Source organism: Lampris incognitus, chromosome 8 (assembly GCF_029633865.1).
Source record: "Lampris incognitus isolate fLamInc1 chromosome 8, fLamInc1.hap2, whole genome shotgun sequence".
In the NCBI taxonomy this organism is placed as follows: domain Eukaryota; kingdom Metazoa; phylum Chordata; class Actinopteri; order Lampriformes; family Lampridae; genus Lampris; species Lampris incognitus.
The window spans coordinates 19,298,362-19,316,545 of record NC_079218.1 but is presented as its reverse complement, the minus strand read 5'-3'; the positions used below and the strand labels follow the sequence as shown (position 1 = coordinate 19,316,545).

At 41.0% G+C, this 18,184-nt stretch overlaps 1 protein-coding gene across 1 annotated transcript in view; it reads left to right on the top strand.

The window, feature by feature from the left end:
- The window catches only part of LOC130116306 (ryanodine receptor 1-like), a 79,525-nt gene continuing 61,341 nt past the window's right edge, over positions 1 to 18,184 (top strand). Inside the window, 19 exon segments of the mRNA XM_056284225.1 lie at positions 1 to 48; positions 7,061 to 7,180; positions 7,294 to 7,392; positions 7,605 to 7,625; positions 8,644 to 8,718; positions 8,868 to 8,946; positions 9,035 to 9,147; positions 9,237 to 9,336; positions 9,441 to 9,537; positions 9,712 to 9,786; positions 9,901 to 10,057; positions 10,251 to 10,415; positions 10,766 to 10,887; positions 11,080 to 11,266; positions 11,397 to 11,532; positions 11,670 to 11,765; positions 12,538 to 12,656; positions 16,775 to 16,908; positions 17,422 to 17,663. Coding sequence (XP_056140200.1) covers positions 1 to 48; positions 7,061 to 7,180; positions 7,294 to 7,392; positions 7,605 to 7,625; positions 8,644 to 8,718; positions 8,868 to 8,946; positions 9,035 to 9,147; positions 9,237 to 9,336; positions 9,441 to 9,537; positions 9,712 to 9,786; positions 9,901 to 10,057; positions 10,251 to 10,415; positions 10,766 to 10,887; positions 11,080 to 11,266; positions 11,397 to 11,532; positions 11,670 to 11,765; positions 12,538 to 12,656; positions 16,775 to 16,908; positions 17,422 to 17,663 — 2,185 coding nt within the window.

Sequence of the window (18,184 nt, the reverse complement as noted above, 5' to 3'; positions counted from 1 at the left end):
ATGGCAGAAGCTGCAGATGGAGAGGAAGAGATTCAGTTTTTGCGTACGGTGAGTGATGCTGTGTTCTCTGTCACATATCATGCTGGAAATTAGTTTTAGCAACATATAAGAAAGTCAGTTTATTTGTTCAGTCAATTTATTCAGTCAGTGGTGTGCAGTTATAACCATCTATCAATGCTGAATCGAGACTTCAGGATAAATAACTGGACAACCTTTACTTTATTAATTTTATTTTAGATAGACTGGAATGAGAACAGAATGACAAGGACAGGTGGCTGGTTTGTCGGCATTGTTATCTATTTTTACACCAATGGATATCTGATACGTTTAAAGAAAACTTCTGTTGCAAGTAGCAGTAATGACTTATGCATATGATGTATTATGAAAAGCACTTAGATGTATCATGGTTTTATTCTAACATTAGCAGCTTTTATTCTAATAATAGCAGCTCTGTAATGGAAGTTATGAAAACAATGAATGGGTTATTCACACTCTATGATGTTTCAGGTGCCACTGCATTCTTTGAGATGAGGAATGACATGTCTAATTTTGTCTGGGTTAGTTAGCCAGTGGCTTTGGTCATATACAAGGAAAATCAAGATTCCCATACAAGTTGAAACCAATATGGACGTGAACATCCTCCTTGAAACAAAATGTACTCCCAATTACTATGATCTTGGGGTACTGCAGTCTAATTTGATTAACATGAAATTGCCTTGCATGTCAAGAAAGGAAGCAGCCCAAACCTGCTTCATGACAACAGACTTAACCCAGAGATGTTCCATTAAAAGTGAATGAGAGTATTGCATTTTTACACAAAGGAAGAGCAAACATGGCAGTTTTTCAAGAACATGGATGCATATGCTTCATACATGTTCACATTATAGTAAAATGGATGAAATATAGCTCAGACACAAAGCTCCCTAACAAATATTCTAAGAATTCACAAAGTCAGTTTCAAGTTCAATGTGCATAGGAGCCCTATCTATAGTTAAGAATGGGGGCTTACGGAAATCAGCTTAACTGTTGATAATGATACGAATAATTGAATTGGGTGAATTGCTTTGACAGATTTTTTTCTGTATTTTCAGCAGTATATGAATCTTTGTGGCATGTATGTCAGTGCATGCAAGGGTATACAGACAATGGAAGCCCTTAAAGATATTACATGTGATGAAGCTGACATGGAGACCTCTGAGGCCTTTCTTTTGTCATATAAGTGAGCAGCGAGATGGAGCACACACTACATAATGATGCAATATCGAAAATTAAAAAACATGAATCATTTGTTGGGTTTTTTTCATGTGACCTTGACTATGTATAATAGAATTAACCCACAGGAATTTCATTTTTGAAGCATGTTGGGTCAGGAACAATCATAAAAAAATTACATATGAAAATAAAGAAAAATCTACAGGTATGCAGGCCAGGTGCGAGGCCGTAGAGGCATGAGGCCTTGTGCGCTCGCACACTTTGCACAGCCCATGCAACAGTTTTGCCACTGGGCCTGCCAGCCCAATAATTTTTGTGCAGTTATAACTATGATCAACGACCTCTCATCGTTGCAAGGTTTCAAAACCTTTGAAAAACCTGTTTTATAATGCAATTGAGCGCTAATTCCTCAGCTGGTTTGTTGCCATGTCTGAGCACCGGAGAAGGGGAGATACGCCTGGTGGGGTCTGCACTCTACTGAGTGCACTCTTCTAGTTTAGCTATTGAATCAGAATCTGAATCTTATTGAAATTTTGGCTCAATCGTCTAAACAATCTTTTTTTTTTTTTTTAATTTCTCTTCTCCTCAATTGTATCTGGACAATTATCCTACTCTTCTGAGCTATCCTGGTCGCTGCTCCACCCTTTCTGTGGATCCGGGGAGGGCTGCTGACTACCACATGTCTCCTCCGGTACATGTGGAGTCGCCAGCCACTTCTTTTCACCTGACATAGAGGAGTTTCGCCAGTAGGACATAGCGCATGGGAGGATCACGCTATTCCCCCCAGTTCCCCCTCCCCCCGAACACGCTCCCCGACCAACCAGAGGAGACGCTAATGCAGCGACCAGGACACCATACCCACGTCCAGCTTCCCACCCGCAGACATGGCCAATTGTGCCTGTAGGGACGCCCGACCAAGCCGGAGGTAACACGGGGATTCAATCCGGCGATCCCCATGATGGTAGGCAATGGAAAAGACTGCTATGCTACCTGGACTCCCCCAGTAGTCTAAACAATCTTAAAAAAAAAAAGAAAAAAAAGGGTAGCACAGTGGTCCAGTTGTTAGCACTGTTGCCTCACAGCAAGAAGGTCCTGGGTTCAAACCCCAGGCCATCCCAGGTCATTTCTGTGTGGAGTTTGCATGTTCTCCCCGTGTCGTGGGTTTCCTCCGGGTGCTCCGGTTTCCTCCCACCTGTGCCCCTGCCCAAGGCAATGGAAAGAACTGGAGTTGGTCCCCGGGTGCTGCACAATGGCTGCCCACTGCTCCTAGCTACATGGCTAGGATGGGTTAATGCAGATGATGAATTTCCCCACGAGGATTAATAAAGTATATCTTAAAATCTTAAAAATTAATTGCTTTCAGGATGAATGCTGTAGGTCAGAAACATAAGTTATGAACCAAGCATAACATTGTTTTCCTGATACTTGATTAAGATGAATCACAAAAAGAAAATAAATCGGTGTATTTTTTACCTTTATCTACTGAGGTGAACCACTTCTCTTTTTTATAAATACTAAGTGTTGTAGCCTTACAGGCAGTAAGTCTTTATGCATATGCACCGCTTCGGTTGGTACCTTTTTAGACTTGAAATTTAAAAGTGTTTGCTGGAAATATTCAAGTCGTCTTAGGAATAAAACAAGTACTTCCATAGAATTGTTTTAAGAGACGTCCGGGTGGTGTGACGGTCTATTCCGTTGCCTACCAACACAGGCATCGCCAATTCGAATCCCTGTGTTACCTCTGGCTTGGTCGGGCGTCCCTACAGACACAATTGGCCGTGTCTGCGGGTGGGAAGCCGGATGTGGGTATGTGTCCTGGTTGCTGCACTAGCGCCTCCTCTGGTCGATCGGGGTGCCTTTTTGGGGGAGAGGGGGACCTGGGGGGAATAGCGTGATCCTCCCACGCGCTATGTTCCCCTGGCGTAAATCCTCACTGTCAGGTGAAAAGAAGCGGCTGGCGACTCCACGTGTCAGAGGAGGCATGTGGTAGTCTGCAGCCCTCCCCGGATTGGCAGAGGCGGTGGAGTAGTGACCGGAACAGCTTGGAAGAGTGGGGTAACTGGCCAGATACAATTGGGGAGCGAGACAGCAAAGAAGTGTGACTGTTCATGTGATGTACAGTACATATAACTTCCTGCTGATAGAGAAAACTGCAAAAAAAGATTTTTTCCTGAGCACCACCCCTCAAAAAAGATGAAACAACAGCCCAATTAAACTGTTGATAAGCTGAGTCAAGGTGTCAGACGAGATGCAGTGCATCCTGAACTCTGCAGAGAGCTATATTTACAGGGAGAGGATTAACAAGTTCAAAGCTTGGCCCATTTCAGCACCTGCTTACTTCAGTCCATGTGGGAACTAGAGTCCCAGTCTTACTACTAAGAAACTTTATAGTGATATCTATATATGTAAGAGTTTGTGCAGACTGTTTCTTGTTCAAGAATAGTCTGTTTCTGGAATATTTTCCAATGAATTTCTTTGACCCCACCCCGTCTACCTTGTCTGCTGTTAGGTTTATTCATATGACATCCCACCCCCCAAATAACAGCATTGTTGAGTCCCCCCCCCCCATATGTTCATCATAATTTTTCAAGATTTCATTAAAAGTAGAAGTGCTCATACCCAAACCATCCACAGCACATTTAAAGGGGAAAACTATGAGAAGTGTTAACCAACTTGTTTTGTGTTTGTTTTCAGCTACAGTAATTGGCTTTTAGTAAAATAAACAATATTGCATATGAAACAACAGTTGTAAAGCGCTTTGAATGGCTGTTGCAGCTAGAAAAGTGCTATAAAAATGCAACTTGATTGATTGATTGAAACAACTAAAAGTTATTATGTGCCACAGTAGTTTTTTTTTTTATTTACTCCAATATGGTTTTTAGATTTTGAAGGAATCCACATTCTCTTCCCTACAATGGAAGATTTGACTTTGTCATTTGTATATACATTTTTGTGTTTTCACGTCATTTTTATATGTTGTCTTATATTTGAGAGATATGTTAGAAAAGCTGCAGATGTGTAAATTTCACTCCCACCACGTCTATGAAGAGTATTGGTTTCATGTAGTATAGTGTGTATCATATATTATATACAACATATGGCTTGGATATGTCTGGTTGTCAGCCTGTATAAACCATGTGTTTCAGAGGCTTCCCCTGACTGTCAAAATTATCACTCAAACTGAGCAACTTTGCTTTGTAATAATGTAATGCCAATTTCAGTTTATTATGATAAAACCAGTCCAATACTACGAGATACACTTGAATAACCTCTCTACAACTGACATAGCATTGTAATATTACTAGTATGTAATATCTAATGCTGTAATACCTAAAACACACTTTAAGGGTTTATATGTGTATTGGAAAAATATATTTCACATAGTTCTCACCTTGTTTTTTAAACCACGGTATATGGGGCTTTGTACCTCATGCCCTTGTATGCTGCCAGTTTATTTTTGCTACATGACGTGTTGTTGGCATGTACCTGACACGAGGGCGAAAATCCACCAGAATCGTTTTTTGCGAATGACGACACATCTTAGCCAGCTGAATTTGGATCTGTGAAGTGTTTCAGAGGGAACTTTTAAACATTATCTCCCTCAGCAAATCTGCTAATTGGATTAATGAGGCTCTGCAATGTTGGCCAGTCTTTGTAGGCTGTCCAATCTCAAATATCTGGTGCTTTCCGGAGGGGAATGTATGAGCAGCAGGTGCAGGGGCCTGAAATAGAGGCTGTGGAGGAGTGGCTGGCGACAGAGCCAGAGAGGCTGGGAGATTACTGTTTGGCCAGTGATAGGCACGGACAAATAAAGAAGAAATGAAAGCAAAGATTAGGAATGAAAGCACTTAAATTTGGAGGAGCAGCTGTTTTGTGCAAGTTTCTGAAGATACTTGGTATTCTTAATGGCCGTGGTTCTCACTGGCCAGATGTTATCTCCTCATACTAGTTTTTGTGCGGGCCCAACTTCTTACATGTCATTCAGCGATGGCTCACAGGACCGTTGAAGTTCAGACAACTGCACTGCCTGCAGTCTATTGTTAACTACTCCCTAGTTTATAGCTTCTTATGTTCCCTCTAAGTTAGTTATGGCTGTAACACTACCCCTCACAAATCTATGTGATAAAGGACTTGACCTATCGCAGCTATGGCTGGCAATTTAAAATAAACCAGCCATTGAAATTTACTACATCAATTAAATAGAAGATAAATGTACAGAATGGCTTCAGATTTAAGTAGAAATACTGATGAACATTCATGTTGGCAACTTGTTAAATTGCCACCTAACTGCTTGAATTTGTATAATATTTAGATGGATCTTCACAAAGTTTGTTATCAGGGCTTTGTTCTGAAATTTGGATCTGTGCAAAAAATACAGAATGAGTTCGTTTGACCGTAAATTATTATCTTAACTGTGAGAAATGGAAATAGTGGTTTGACTTCAGTAAACCACTATTTCCATTGAGTAAGAAATGGAAACGGATGATCCGCTCTGGCGACCCCTAACGGGAGCAGCCGAAAGTGGTAGTAGTAGATTTGGCTTGAGTAATGATGGGTACAGGCAAGCTTAGAATATCCAAGAAAGTTGAATCAGTTCATCAGGACACAACCTTTATTGACAGAAATATTTCATCACTCGTCTAAGTAACTTCTTCAGTCTAAACTGACTGCAGGTGTCCCCACCCTTATAAACAATACAGTTGCATAACGACCGAAACAATGATCGGTTTCATATGCAAATTGCCATCACCATTAACTATAGTTAGAATGCACATGTGTACTATTCACAGAGAATTTGGGAATGTTTGTAATCACAACATTGTAAAATGGCAACAGATGTACTCTTAGCCCCCCCCCCCCCCTTTGGTTTAGGGATGGTCGTTCTCTCTTAACATAGATGGCCTCTTTGATTCCCCGTTCAAACCAGCATTCCTCCCTATCAAGGATGTGCACATCCTCATCCTTGAAAGAGTGGCCACTGGCCTGTAGATGGGTGTAGACTGTGGAGTCCTGGCCTTATGTGTTAGCTCTTCTGTGTTGTGCCATCCTCTTGGCCAGCGTCTGTTTGGTTTCCCCGATGTACAAGTCATGGCAATCCTCCCGGCACTTAACAGCGGACACTATATTGCTCTGTTTGTGCTGGGGGACCCGATCCTTGGGGTGGACCGACTTCTGGTGCAGCATGTTTTGGGGTTTGAAAGCAACTGAGATGTGTTTGGAAAATACGTGTCTCAGCTTTTCCGACACGCAGCTGTTGTCCTTCTCCTATCTTGGATTGGCTGGTGCACTGTTTGGGCATCTTCCTGGCTTTGACAAACGCCCAGTTAGAATTACCACACTTAACCAGGGCCTGTTTAATATTATGGGATTTATCCCCTTCCCCAGCCATTGTGTCGGTGGGGACGTTGTCAGCTCGGTGTGTGTGTGTGTGGGGGGGGGGCGCGCTAAGCTTATATCTGTCACCATCTTACAATGCCTGTGATTGCAACTATTGCACCATCCTCTGTGAATAGTACACATGGTCTCCGAAACACTAGTTAATGGTCATGCCTACTTGCATATGAAACTGATTGTAGGTTTTGGTCATTATGTAACTGTATTGTTTATAAGGGTGGGGATACCTGCACTCAGTTTAGACCGCAGAGGTCACTTAGACGAGTGATGAAATATTTCTGTCAATAAATCTTGTATCCAGATGAACTGATTCAACTTTCTTTGCTTTTCTTACCTGGATTATTGAGCGTGCATAAAGACAAAATTAGAATAGGAAAAAAAAAATAATTCAAATAAAAAACAAAACAAAAAGAAACCACTACTTTAATCTGGATTTTTCTTCTTTTTTCGTTAGGATGACCAGGTTGTGTTACAGTGCACCGCCTCCATACTGAAAGAGCAGATAAAGCTTTGTCTATCATGTGAAGGCTTTGGGAATCGCCTCTGCTTCCTGGAGACCACCTCCAATGCCCAGGTACTATAATCACACTGTGCCGCATAAATGATATTGAGTTAGCTCATCATTCCTAACGTCCAATAGTCTCCAGTAGTCACCCAATTTATTTTGGTAATGTGTCTGTGCCTTAGAATGTTCCTCCTGACCTGGCTATCTGCTGCTTCATTTTGGAGCAATCCCTGTCCGTACGTGCATTACAAGAGATGCTGTCCAACACGTCTCTGGATGAGGTGAGAGGGGGGCAATAGGACTGCATCGTTAAGATACATCTCATTTACATCTGCTGTGGCATTCAACAAATCTTTTGATTGGTTCACACAATGGTTTACTTTCTTAGTATGTACAGATGATTTACTCTGAAGCGTCATGTTTGTAGAGCAACTGAACTTCACTAATTTTTGTCTCATCCCCCCCCCCCCCCTTCCCCATCTGTCAACCACAGGCAGTCGATTTGGACAAATGGGTATGTTCGCTCATTCTTCTGTTGCTCTCACTCTTACTTGCGATGACCCCATTTTCTCACTCCTTCTCAAGCCTGGGTTATCCTTAACCTCTCATTGATTGTCTCCTGTCATAACTGCTATATTTCTCCAATCTTTCACAATTCCCCTCTGTGTTACCCTAGTGGGAATAACAGGCAGCATTTCAGATGATGCTGAATTTCAAATTCCTGGCATTATGGTAGAAGTGGTAGCTAGATGGTTCCCTATTCTCATGTATCGACTCTAAACTGTCTACACTGTGATGCCAACATGTTTGTTGCTCTACCTTGCCTTGGAACATCTCGTCTGAGAGATCTCCAGTGCTTTGTGCTGTTTCTTACCAACATACTGCAGAGGAACCGTAACCTTGCTATTTGGAAAATGTCTTACATGCGTGACTTATTTCCATTTCCCTGCACATAATAGTTCATGCCATCTTGACCGATCTTGCCTCAAGTACTCAATTAAAAATGTACTGATTTACCCTAATGCATGTAATCTTAGAATGGTCGACGAGGAAGTCAGGAATTTCAACAAAGTTTTGGCTTTTTTCTTCATCCTCATGGTCATACACAGACATAGACACTCACACAAACACACACAAACAATTCATATCTTGAGTAACAGTTATTAATATTTTCAGTATTCAAAGACAGAATTTTGGTGTCATTATAATGAATTTTAATCATTTGACATGGCTGCTTTGACTCCCTTTCATGTCCTTACCTTTGTACTCCCCACTGCTTGTGTTCAGGAAATATTGACCAAGTTTTTGTTTTGTTTAAATCATTTCTCTTATCCCTTTCACATCAGTGTATGCTCAGAGCCTATAGTATAGTCTGACCCTGATGTTCTCCAGATAGTCATACCATAGATGGAAGTTGTCACTTTGCAAGCGATTGCTCTTGCCTGTTGTCTCCAGAATGCCATAAAACAGAGAATTGAATCAGGGGATTTGTAATTTTCCCTAGTAACTCTCTGTCTGTCCTTCCCTGTCAGTCTTCACAAGGAGGAGGCAGCCGCACTTTGCTCTATGGCCATGCCATCCTTCTAAAGCACACACACTCCAGCATGGTGAGTGCACTGTTATGTGGCTGGTGTCCCTGTTGCTTTTTGTTTGTTTGCAGTACCCTGCTTCTCCATACACACTGTTCTTTTCGACTCTGTTTGAAGTGCTCTTTAGTTCAAGATATCGATTGGGAATTTCTCTCTCTGTGCTGCAGTACCTTTGCTGTTTGACTACTTCACGTTCGCTCACAGACAAACTGGCTTTCGATGTGGGCTTACAGGAAGACTCTACGGGTATCTGCAATGAGCTTTACTGCTTAGTTTGTCTTACTCAACAGGGTTGAGTCTGAGGCTGCATTATTAAAGCATTTGTCTTTTGTAGGAGAGGCTTGCTGGTGGACCATCCATCCAGCCTCCAAACAAAGATCTGAAGGGGAAAAGGTCCGGGTGGGAGATGACCTCATTCTTGTCAGTGTGTCCTCAGAGAGATACTTGGTAATCCTGTTTTTCATGTCAGAGTGCACCTCAACTCACAATTTGTTGTTAGCTGAACTAACCAACATCACCATCTCCTCTCTTTTCAGCATCTCTCCTATGCCAGTGGTGACTTGATGGTGGATGCTTCCTTCATGCAGACACTGTGGACTATGAACCCTGTGATGTCTGGATGTGAGCTGGCTGAAGGTATAATTGTGTTCTTTTTTTCCCTTCAACATGCTCTAAGAAAATTTCAGTTTAATCAACTGCCTTATCTGCTCTTTCTTACTAATGTGGCTTTTCTTTTTTAGGGTATCTGACAGGAGGCTATGTACTCAGGCTCTTCCACGGTCACATGGATGAGTGTTTGGCCATCCCAGCAGCTGACCAAGGGGATGAACAACGCAGGTGACCATCCTTGATCATTTTTTGATGGCTTCTCCTTGTGCTTTGTCAGATATTATCTATTAAATCCATGCCACACATGATTGACAATCAAGTCAAGTCAAGTCAATTTTATTTGTATAGCCCAATATCACAAATTACAAATTTTCCTCAGTGGGCTTACTTTGTTTTGTTCAGGGTTGCTCATTATGAGGGAGGGGCAGTGTGCAGTCATGCCCGTTCTTTATGGCGGCTTGAACCACTTCGAATTGGGTGAGCATACTGACTGATTTGATTTATATTTATTTAAAATCATATGCATTTTAGAAACCTGCTTTCACTCATTTCTTTTATTCTGATACTTGCTCGTTGGTTTACTATGTAAAGGTGGAGTGGAAGTCACATTAAGTGGGGCCAGTCTTTCCGGATTCGTCATATAACTACAGGCAGATACCTCTGTCTGGATGAAGAGAAAGGATTGCTGGTGGTGGATCCAGAAAAAGCCAATGCCAAGATGTCCGCTTTCTGCTTCAGAATATCAAAGGTTGACATGACAACAAATCAAGTTGTATTAGAAAATATCTGATATGTTCAATGTCATTACGACCAAAGCCAATGTTTCTATCTTCACAAGTTCACAATTCCAGTGGAGGGATTGAGGTATATATTTTTTACCAACTTTCACATTGAGGATGCTTTTCCTCATTTCTTCATTTGCGAAATGTTCCAAACTGCAGGAGAAGATCGAAGTGGCTCAGAAGAGGGATGTGGAAGGCATGGGCACACCTGAGATCAAGTACGGGGAGTCTATGTGCTTCGTACAACATGTTTCTACTGGCCTTTGGTTAACGTATGCTGCTGTTGATGCAAAATCCGCCCGTCTGGGGCCTCTCAAGAGGAAGGTGAGGGTGACTCATGTTGCAAGGTTCCCCCAAAAAGTTTGAATAACTGACTGCCTTCGCAACAACTGATTAACACAGTGGTTTCCAATAACAGTCTACTGTTTGGAGAACAGAAAACTGTTGGTATTCTATTCTCCCAGGCATTTAATGATGTTTACCTGTTGTGCCAGGTCTAAAAAGCTCTGATCAAATGGCAAGATCACTTGGTAAGATAGAAAACCAGCAACACTGGCAGTCCAAAGGACTGGGATTAGGAACCGTTGACTTATCAGCCTCTAAAATGCTTTGTGTAAGTAATAATGAAAGCTGCATCAACATCTGTAACAGTTCTCTTCTTCATTTGTCATCAGGCCATCCTCCATAAAGAGGGCCACATGGATGACGCCCTCACTGTGGCTCGCTCTCAGACAGAAGAGTCCCAGGCTGCTAGGATGATCTACAGCACAACAGGCCTTTTTAGCCAGTTCATCAAGTAGGAATACACCTCCAATATATTTTTGTCAAACTCTTGAGTATGCCATCTCTTTTATTTTGAAAATTACTCTCTAGTATTTTGATTTTATTGTCAATCCGAGAATGAATTCAGATTTCCTTCAATCTAACTGTCCAACTAGTTTTGTTGTTTTTTTGCACAGTGTTCTCAGCATTTTCTGTGCCCCTACAGAGGTTTAGATGCTCTGAGTGGGAAGAGCAAGTCACCCAACCCGCTGTCTCTGCCCATGGAGTCTGTAGTGCTTTCCCTGCAGGACCTCATCTTCTACTTCCGCCCCCCTGAGGAGGAGCTGGAGCATGAGGAGAAACAGTCTAAACTCCGCTCCCTCAAGAACAGACAGAATCTCTTCCAAGAAGAAGTCAGTCCCTTACATACTGATTAAATGCTGTGCAAGATGAATCGTTCAAAATGCAAAACAGTGCTATCATTTTATGTCTATATCAACATTGCGTTGTTTTCGATCCGTGCTTTTTTTCTGTTTAAAACAGGGCATGATCACACTTGTTCTAGACTGTGTTGATCGACTGAATGTCTACAATACAGCAGCCCACTTCTCAGAATTTGCTGGGGAGGAGGCTGCAGAATCATGGAAGGAGATAGTTAATTTGCTGTATGAATTGCTGGGTATGTCTAATATTTCTATTTCAAACCAACATTGGCCTATTAGTTTTTTTTTCTTATCTTTGTGTATCTATATTAAACCTCTTGTGTGAAAATATGACATGACCAATAACTACTTCTGTCTACTTATGCATGTAAAGCTTCTTTGATCAGAGGTAACCGGGCCAACTGTGCCCTGTTCTGCGACAACCTTGACTGGCTGGTCAGTAAACTGGACCGTCTGGAGGCATCCTCAGGTATCACTCATGTGACGGCCTTGTGGCCTTCTAACACCGTGTCCTAACTGGACGAGAGTGTCTGACTATCTCATCACATTGGATGCTCTCTGTCCACAATGAACCTGTCATGTAAACAAACCATGTACCTATCAGCTATGCACGCAAGATCAGACTGGAGATGTTTCTGGTCCATGAACAGCGCTTTTCAACGTGAGCAACAGGAAGTAAATAGAAACAGGGCGTCCAACAAAAGCTCAACTCAAAACGGCGCGCTGTGTCCTCGCGGCCAGTTAGAACATTCCAATAGAAAATAAAGCTGTAAAACTGAATTTGTCGCTGACGCTAGCTCGCGTCGCATTCAGTTAGGACACAGTGTAAGATGCTCCATCATTTCCGAAGTTAAACATAATGAGGATCATTTTGTATTACTATGTCCACTATTGTGAATCATATGTGCAGTAAGTTTTCCCAATAACCCAAGTGCAAATATCGTAAAATATTGAATAAGGCGGAATTTGGTGCTTGCTCTCATATAATCCACTAGCATATATTATGTGCGCTACATTTTATATGGTGGCTCTCCATGTGCATAAATAGTCTGACTAGTCTGATAACATAATTGTGCATTTTGTAAGATTGTGTTTCTCACTATTGTAACTGAACTACACCTGTCTAGCTAAATATAAATTTCCTTTGTGATAGACAGTAAAGTGTTGTATTGTATCACGTCGTATCATCGACATGACCTGTCACTTGTATTGTACTTCATGTTGTGTTAATCTTACCACAGGAATCCTGGAGGTGCTTTCTTGTGTTCTAATCGAGAGTCCAGAGGTCCTGAATATCATCCAGGAGAACCACATAAAATCAATAATCTCTCTTCTGGATAAGCATGGACGCAATCATAAGGTCAGGAGCCTGTTGTATTTTGCATGCTGAGCATTTGAAGAAACATCATCTGTGGGTACAGAATTCCAGAGTTCAAAATTAACTTACACATTCCAAGCCAATGCAGCAGACGGTGATGCTGGGTTTTTGTTTTGTTTTGTTGGTAAAGCTTAATGCTACACATGGGCTGTACGCTGTGGAGTAAGTTTCACTTGAACATTGGGGGGGCACATTTAGCGGGGGATCAGGGGTCCTCCCCCTGGAAATTTTGAGCATCACACATTTAATTTCCTGCATTCTGGTGAATTTGTATGCACCAATTTGCTCATTTTCTACATCAATTTATTGTGGAAATGTAGATGCATTTGAACTAATACAATACCCTTGGCACAAATTGGTTTGTAGATGTACCTATTATGTTATCTCATGTGCCCGAAATTATCAGTTCAAGTTAATTTAAGCTAACATAAACGTCTAGGGGCTACTGTTAGCAAGCGCTAGCTAGCTAGCTAGTTCGTGAGGGGGTCTGAACTGATAACCCCAAACACAAGTTATAAACTCGATAAGGCTATAATTCATCCGGAAATACGTAAGAAAATCTAACTCAGAAACCCCAAAGGTAAGAAAGGGTGGTGTACTCACAGACATATAAAAAGTAGACGACGCATCGACCGCTACTGCCTATTGGCGCTGAAGAGCCGTGGGGCCGCCATCTTGGACCGGTCACCCGCTCCACTCAGTGTAATGTGTTTGGCAGGCGCAATGAACTGTCAGCGCAGTTAATCAATCATAACTCGCTGAATACCAAACTGATTTCCACGCCTTTTTTGTTGCTGAAAACGTCATACATGTAGCTATGATACAGGACACATGGTTTGACGTATTTTAATATTCACAGTTGGCTTAACAGTAATAGAATATTCTGATATATGTGATGTATGATAGGTAGCTACCGTATTGTTCTGAATATAAGACGGGGTTTTTACCCTGGAAATACATATGAAAAAGTGGGGGTCGTCTTACATTCGAGGTCTAGACTTTTGAATGTCAATATACATTCTCACTCAGTCAGATTTGTTTCAAGACCGTTCTAACATTAGACCACTTCGATGGTTAATGCAGTTATTGAAATGTTGAAATGGTTATTTTTTCACTATGAGATGGATAGTCTCAATAGACTAGTTTATTTTCATTTGTATGCTATTTAAATACCATAAGTCATTCATTTACAAATGTATTTACATTTTTTTATTTAAATGTGACAATTTCATCTAAAATATATTGAAAACATAATTTTATTTAAAAGCTGTTAAACAGACTACCTTGTTTTATTCAATGTGTTTTTATTATCATTATTTTCAAATATAATGTTTTTCTTTATAAAACCAATATTTGCTCTTCAAAAAGTATTTTTCCAAAAAAGAGTCTTGAAAAAGGGGGGGTCGTCTTATAATCACCCTTATATTCGGAACAATACGGTATTTAGCAAAACACTCACTATAAATATATATATACACACACACACACACACACACACGCTAAAATATGATAGAGAGGCAGAAGCAGATAGTGGCAGTAAAGTCAGCTATTTTAATAAGTTTAAGAAACAATACATGATTAGGCTATATAAATATATAAACAATATATGAACACATTATATATCTACAGTATATATAACAACAATATATGTTATATATCAGAGAAAATGAAAATATATATAAATCCCCGCCCCAAACCATATTTACACATGTACAAAGTTGCTTACATAGGTGACCAGTACATTACACACAATGGACAAACGTAAACACTGACAACAACACAAAATATTTACATGTGAGGGTAGGAAGTATACAGTGTGTGTGTGTGTATGTGTGTGTGTGTGTATAATAAAGTGGTATAATACTGTAATAATATCGTAATTATATCCAATAGTATGATGTAATAATAAAAAATAAATACAGATATACATATATATTTTAAAGAGAGATACATATATAAACAATGTAGCATAACAATGTAGGGGAAAAAATAAAAGTTGCTAATTAAAGTTTGACATGAAACCCCTAAAACCCTTGAAAGAGAACTGTTTTGCAGAGTTTCTTTCTCGTGCTCCCTTTCTGCAGGTCAAGAGAGGTGAGTTTTGCAATGTGGTGCAACCTTATCTTGAGAAACACAGACACAACCAAAGACAACAAGTTGTAGTGGTGGTTGTCGATGCCAAACTGTCTCCTCAATGTGTTCCCCGAGCAGAAAAACATCCTCCGTGCCAATGTCCTCTCGGACGACGTGGGTGACTGTAGACAGCTTTGGAGTTTGCTTTGTTGCAGCTTGGCGAATCACCCTCTCTGCAGCTCTCAGCACCTTATAATAATAATAATAAATTATATTTATATAGCGCTTTACACAGTGCTCAAAGACACTTTACAGAACAGAGAAAATAAGAACAAAGAACAATGCAACTTTAATATACAAAGATTAAAATATTTTTTAAAACAAGATAATGAAATCAAACCTTCACTGTGCCTTGTGATGGAATCACTAGGCCGCCCGCCGTTGTGTTTCAGGGCTAGAAGGTGGTAGGCAGCTCTCGTCAAATGATGATGGCACAGCAGCATCTCTGACAAGGCTCGCACGGCACACATCACAGGACAGCTTTCGCACTATAACTTTTTTAAATAACTGCATATCGCGCCAATTTTTTGGGAGAAGGGAGAGGTCTTATAAACACACACACTGACTTAATTGCATCACGTCCTGTTTTGTTTCCTTCGAAAAAAGCTCTGTGCTAATTTCGCGGCGTGTTACTTTCGGCCCGGTTCTCCCCTATCTTACTGTTGTTAGGATGGATTACATGTGAATAATACAGTCTGTGCCACCACAAAATTCGCTGGTCAATATAATACCAGTAACGTTAATATTGTTTTATTTGTTCAGTAGCATTCTTTTGTCAGTTGTAAAGTCAGTGTTATGGAATATGACTTATAAAGTCTCAGTTCATAGCCGGGTGAACACCGGCACTGAGCATAGCCTAGCTAGCTGGCTACGATTTCGCAGTTGGACATAAATACAGTACAGTAATATTATATTCACAAAATACAACCAATAGTGATGTTCAATCTTACTTCTGAAAAGTAATCCCCCGAGCCCTGTTTTCGACGGTCCGTCGATTGGAGCAGGAATATGCTGAACAGTGTTCTGGCATCTTTCTCACTCGTGTATTCTGCTGCTAGGCAACTCGTAGGATGACCGGTCCAAGATGGCGGCCGTATTTCTCGCGCCCCAACAGCCAATGCGGCGTCTACTCTTTATATGTCTATGGGTGTACTGGGCTAGACAAGCAAGCTGGCTAGCTACGTTACTTACACTTGCTTACACGATCATTCATGCTCCGGTCTCCTGGTTGTCAGGAACAACTGCAAGACAGCAACAAGATCGGCAATCCCAGTGGCAAAGTTAAAATGGTATGGTCCAAGCATAGGGGTGTATGAAATCGTTGGAAAACGAGTATGAATGACATTTTAAGTAGTTCGACTGTCTGTGTTGTTATTTTACCTTTTTTGGCGAGGGAGTTAACATTATCATTCATGATATATTTTTTGGGGGGGACAAATTCACCTCTTCTAAATATTGAGGGGGAATGTCCCCCCTGACCCCCCCATAAATTACACCCATGGAGCCTGTACAAATAGTCATGCACTAGTTCTGTCAAAGCAGTCAAATTAGTAAAACAAATTAGTTTGCGTTAAATTGAACTTGTAATTAAGCTTATATTCTGGCCACAAGATAAAATACAGGTACAACTTATTGTTTATGTTGCATTTGATGCTGAGAATCTCAATGCAAGGGTGCTAATTTTATCAAATTTGAAAGTATAACCTAAGATGTTGGCAGGGTTAATTCCTCAAATATCCTAACTTGCAACATTCCACACCTCAGGTCTTTGTGCATCTTACATCATATCAGAAATAATACTAAATTAGTATTTTGCTACTTTGATATTATGGCATCTGGAAATATACAGTTTCAGATATTCATACATTTATTTGATGTACTGAGGAGAAAATTCTCTAATTCACCATATTTGATATTGAATTAGTTGCTGAAAAGCAGTAAAACAATCCTTGTGTTCTGCATTGTAGGTGCTGGATGTGCTTTGTTCACTTTGTGTGTGTAACGGCGTGGCTGTAAGGTCTAATCAGAACCTCATCACAGAGAATCTGCTTCCAGGTCGTGACCTCCTACTTCAAACCAACATCATCAATTATGTCACCAGGTAGGTCATTTTACAACATAAAAAATAGTATCATTAAATCAATTACTATGGTCATGCATGTGTTGTAAAATAGATATAAGAATAATTTAAGTTGAATATTAAAGGTCCCATGAAATGAGTTCTAGAGCACTGAAAACTTCTTTGATTTGACATACATGCAAATTAAACAAAACGGTTGGGTTAGATTTTGTGAGGGGAGGGAGATTTATTTGCCTAATAGCCAATCATGACTGGGCAGTTATAGAAGAAAATTTACATCGGTATGCTGTTGGCTAGTTTCAATGTGGTGGTAGAAGATCAGCCATCTTGTCTAACTATATTGGTCAGGAAGAGAAAAACATTATGCTTATTAACACACAAAAAACAACAACAACAACAATGTTTTGTCAATTTCTAGATCTTGGTATTAAATAGATGTAAGGTACAGATAAGAAGCAACAAGAGAAAAACACTTTTCATTTTATGGGACTTTTAAGGAATTTTGTTTTTGGTGATTTATTTTGTTTTGTTTAGCATGAGGCCCAACATTTTCGTCGGAACATGCGAGGGATCCACCCAGTATAAGAAGTGGTATTTTGAGGTGATGGTGGACCATGTGGAGCCCTTCGTGACAGCTCAGCCCTTTCACCTGCGTGTGGGCTGGGCTCTGACTGAGGGCTATAGCCCCTACCCCGGAGGAGGAGAAGGCTGGGGTGGCAATGGGGTTGGGGATGACCTCTACTCCTATGGCTTTGATGGACTTCACCTGTGGTCAGGTAAACAGAGTGTCACAGTGAAATCTCACCAGCAGCTGTTAGCCATGTGCTGGCGGTAGCGCTTAAGGGGGATTTCAGAACCACTAAGAGGCATTGAGGCATGATGTGAAGTGGAGCACTCGTCCTTCTCAGCTCGCCAGGTTTCTCTCATTACCAGTCATAGTGCCAACATTCAAAAGTGCTGACTTTCACCTCCACACTCTTATCCTTCCTCCCCTCCTGCTGCCTCTGGACATGCCTTCCCCCTCTCCTTCTCCTTCGCTCAGCAGTAGCATAGTTTCCACTGGCACCCTGCTGGCCAACAGTGCTGGTGGTGGTCGTTGGTAACCCGGGCTTCGACCGATCCAGAATGGAAATCTGATTTATTATCCGCATATTTGATCTGGCAAAGGTGTTACACCGGATGCCCTTCCTGACTCAACACTCCTCATTTATGCGGGCTTGGAACTGGCACTAAGCATGCACTGGCTTGTGCATCCTCAGTGCCTGGGTTCTAGAAATCACAAATGTTTCCTTCTTTT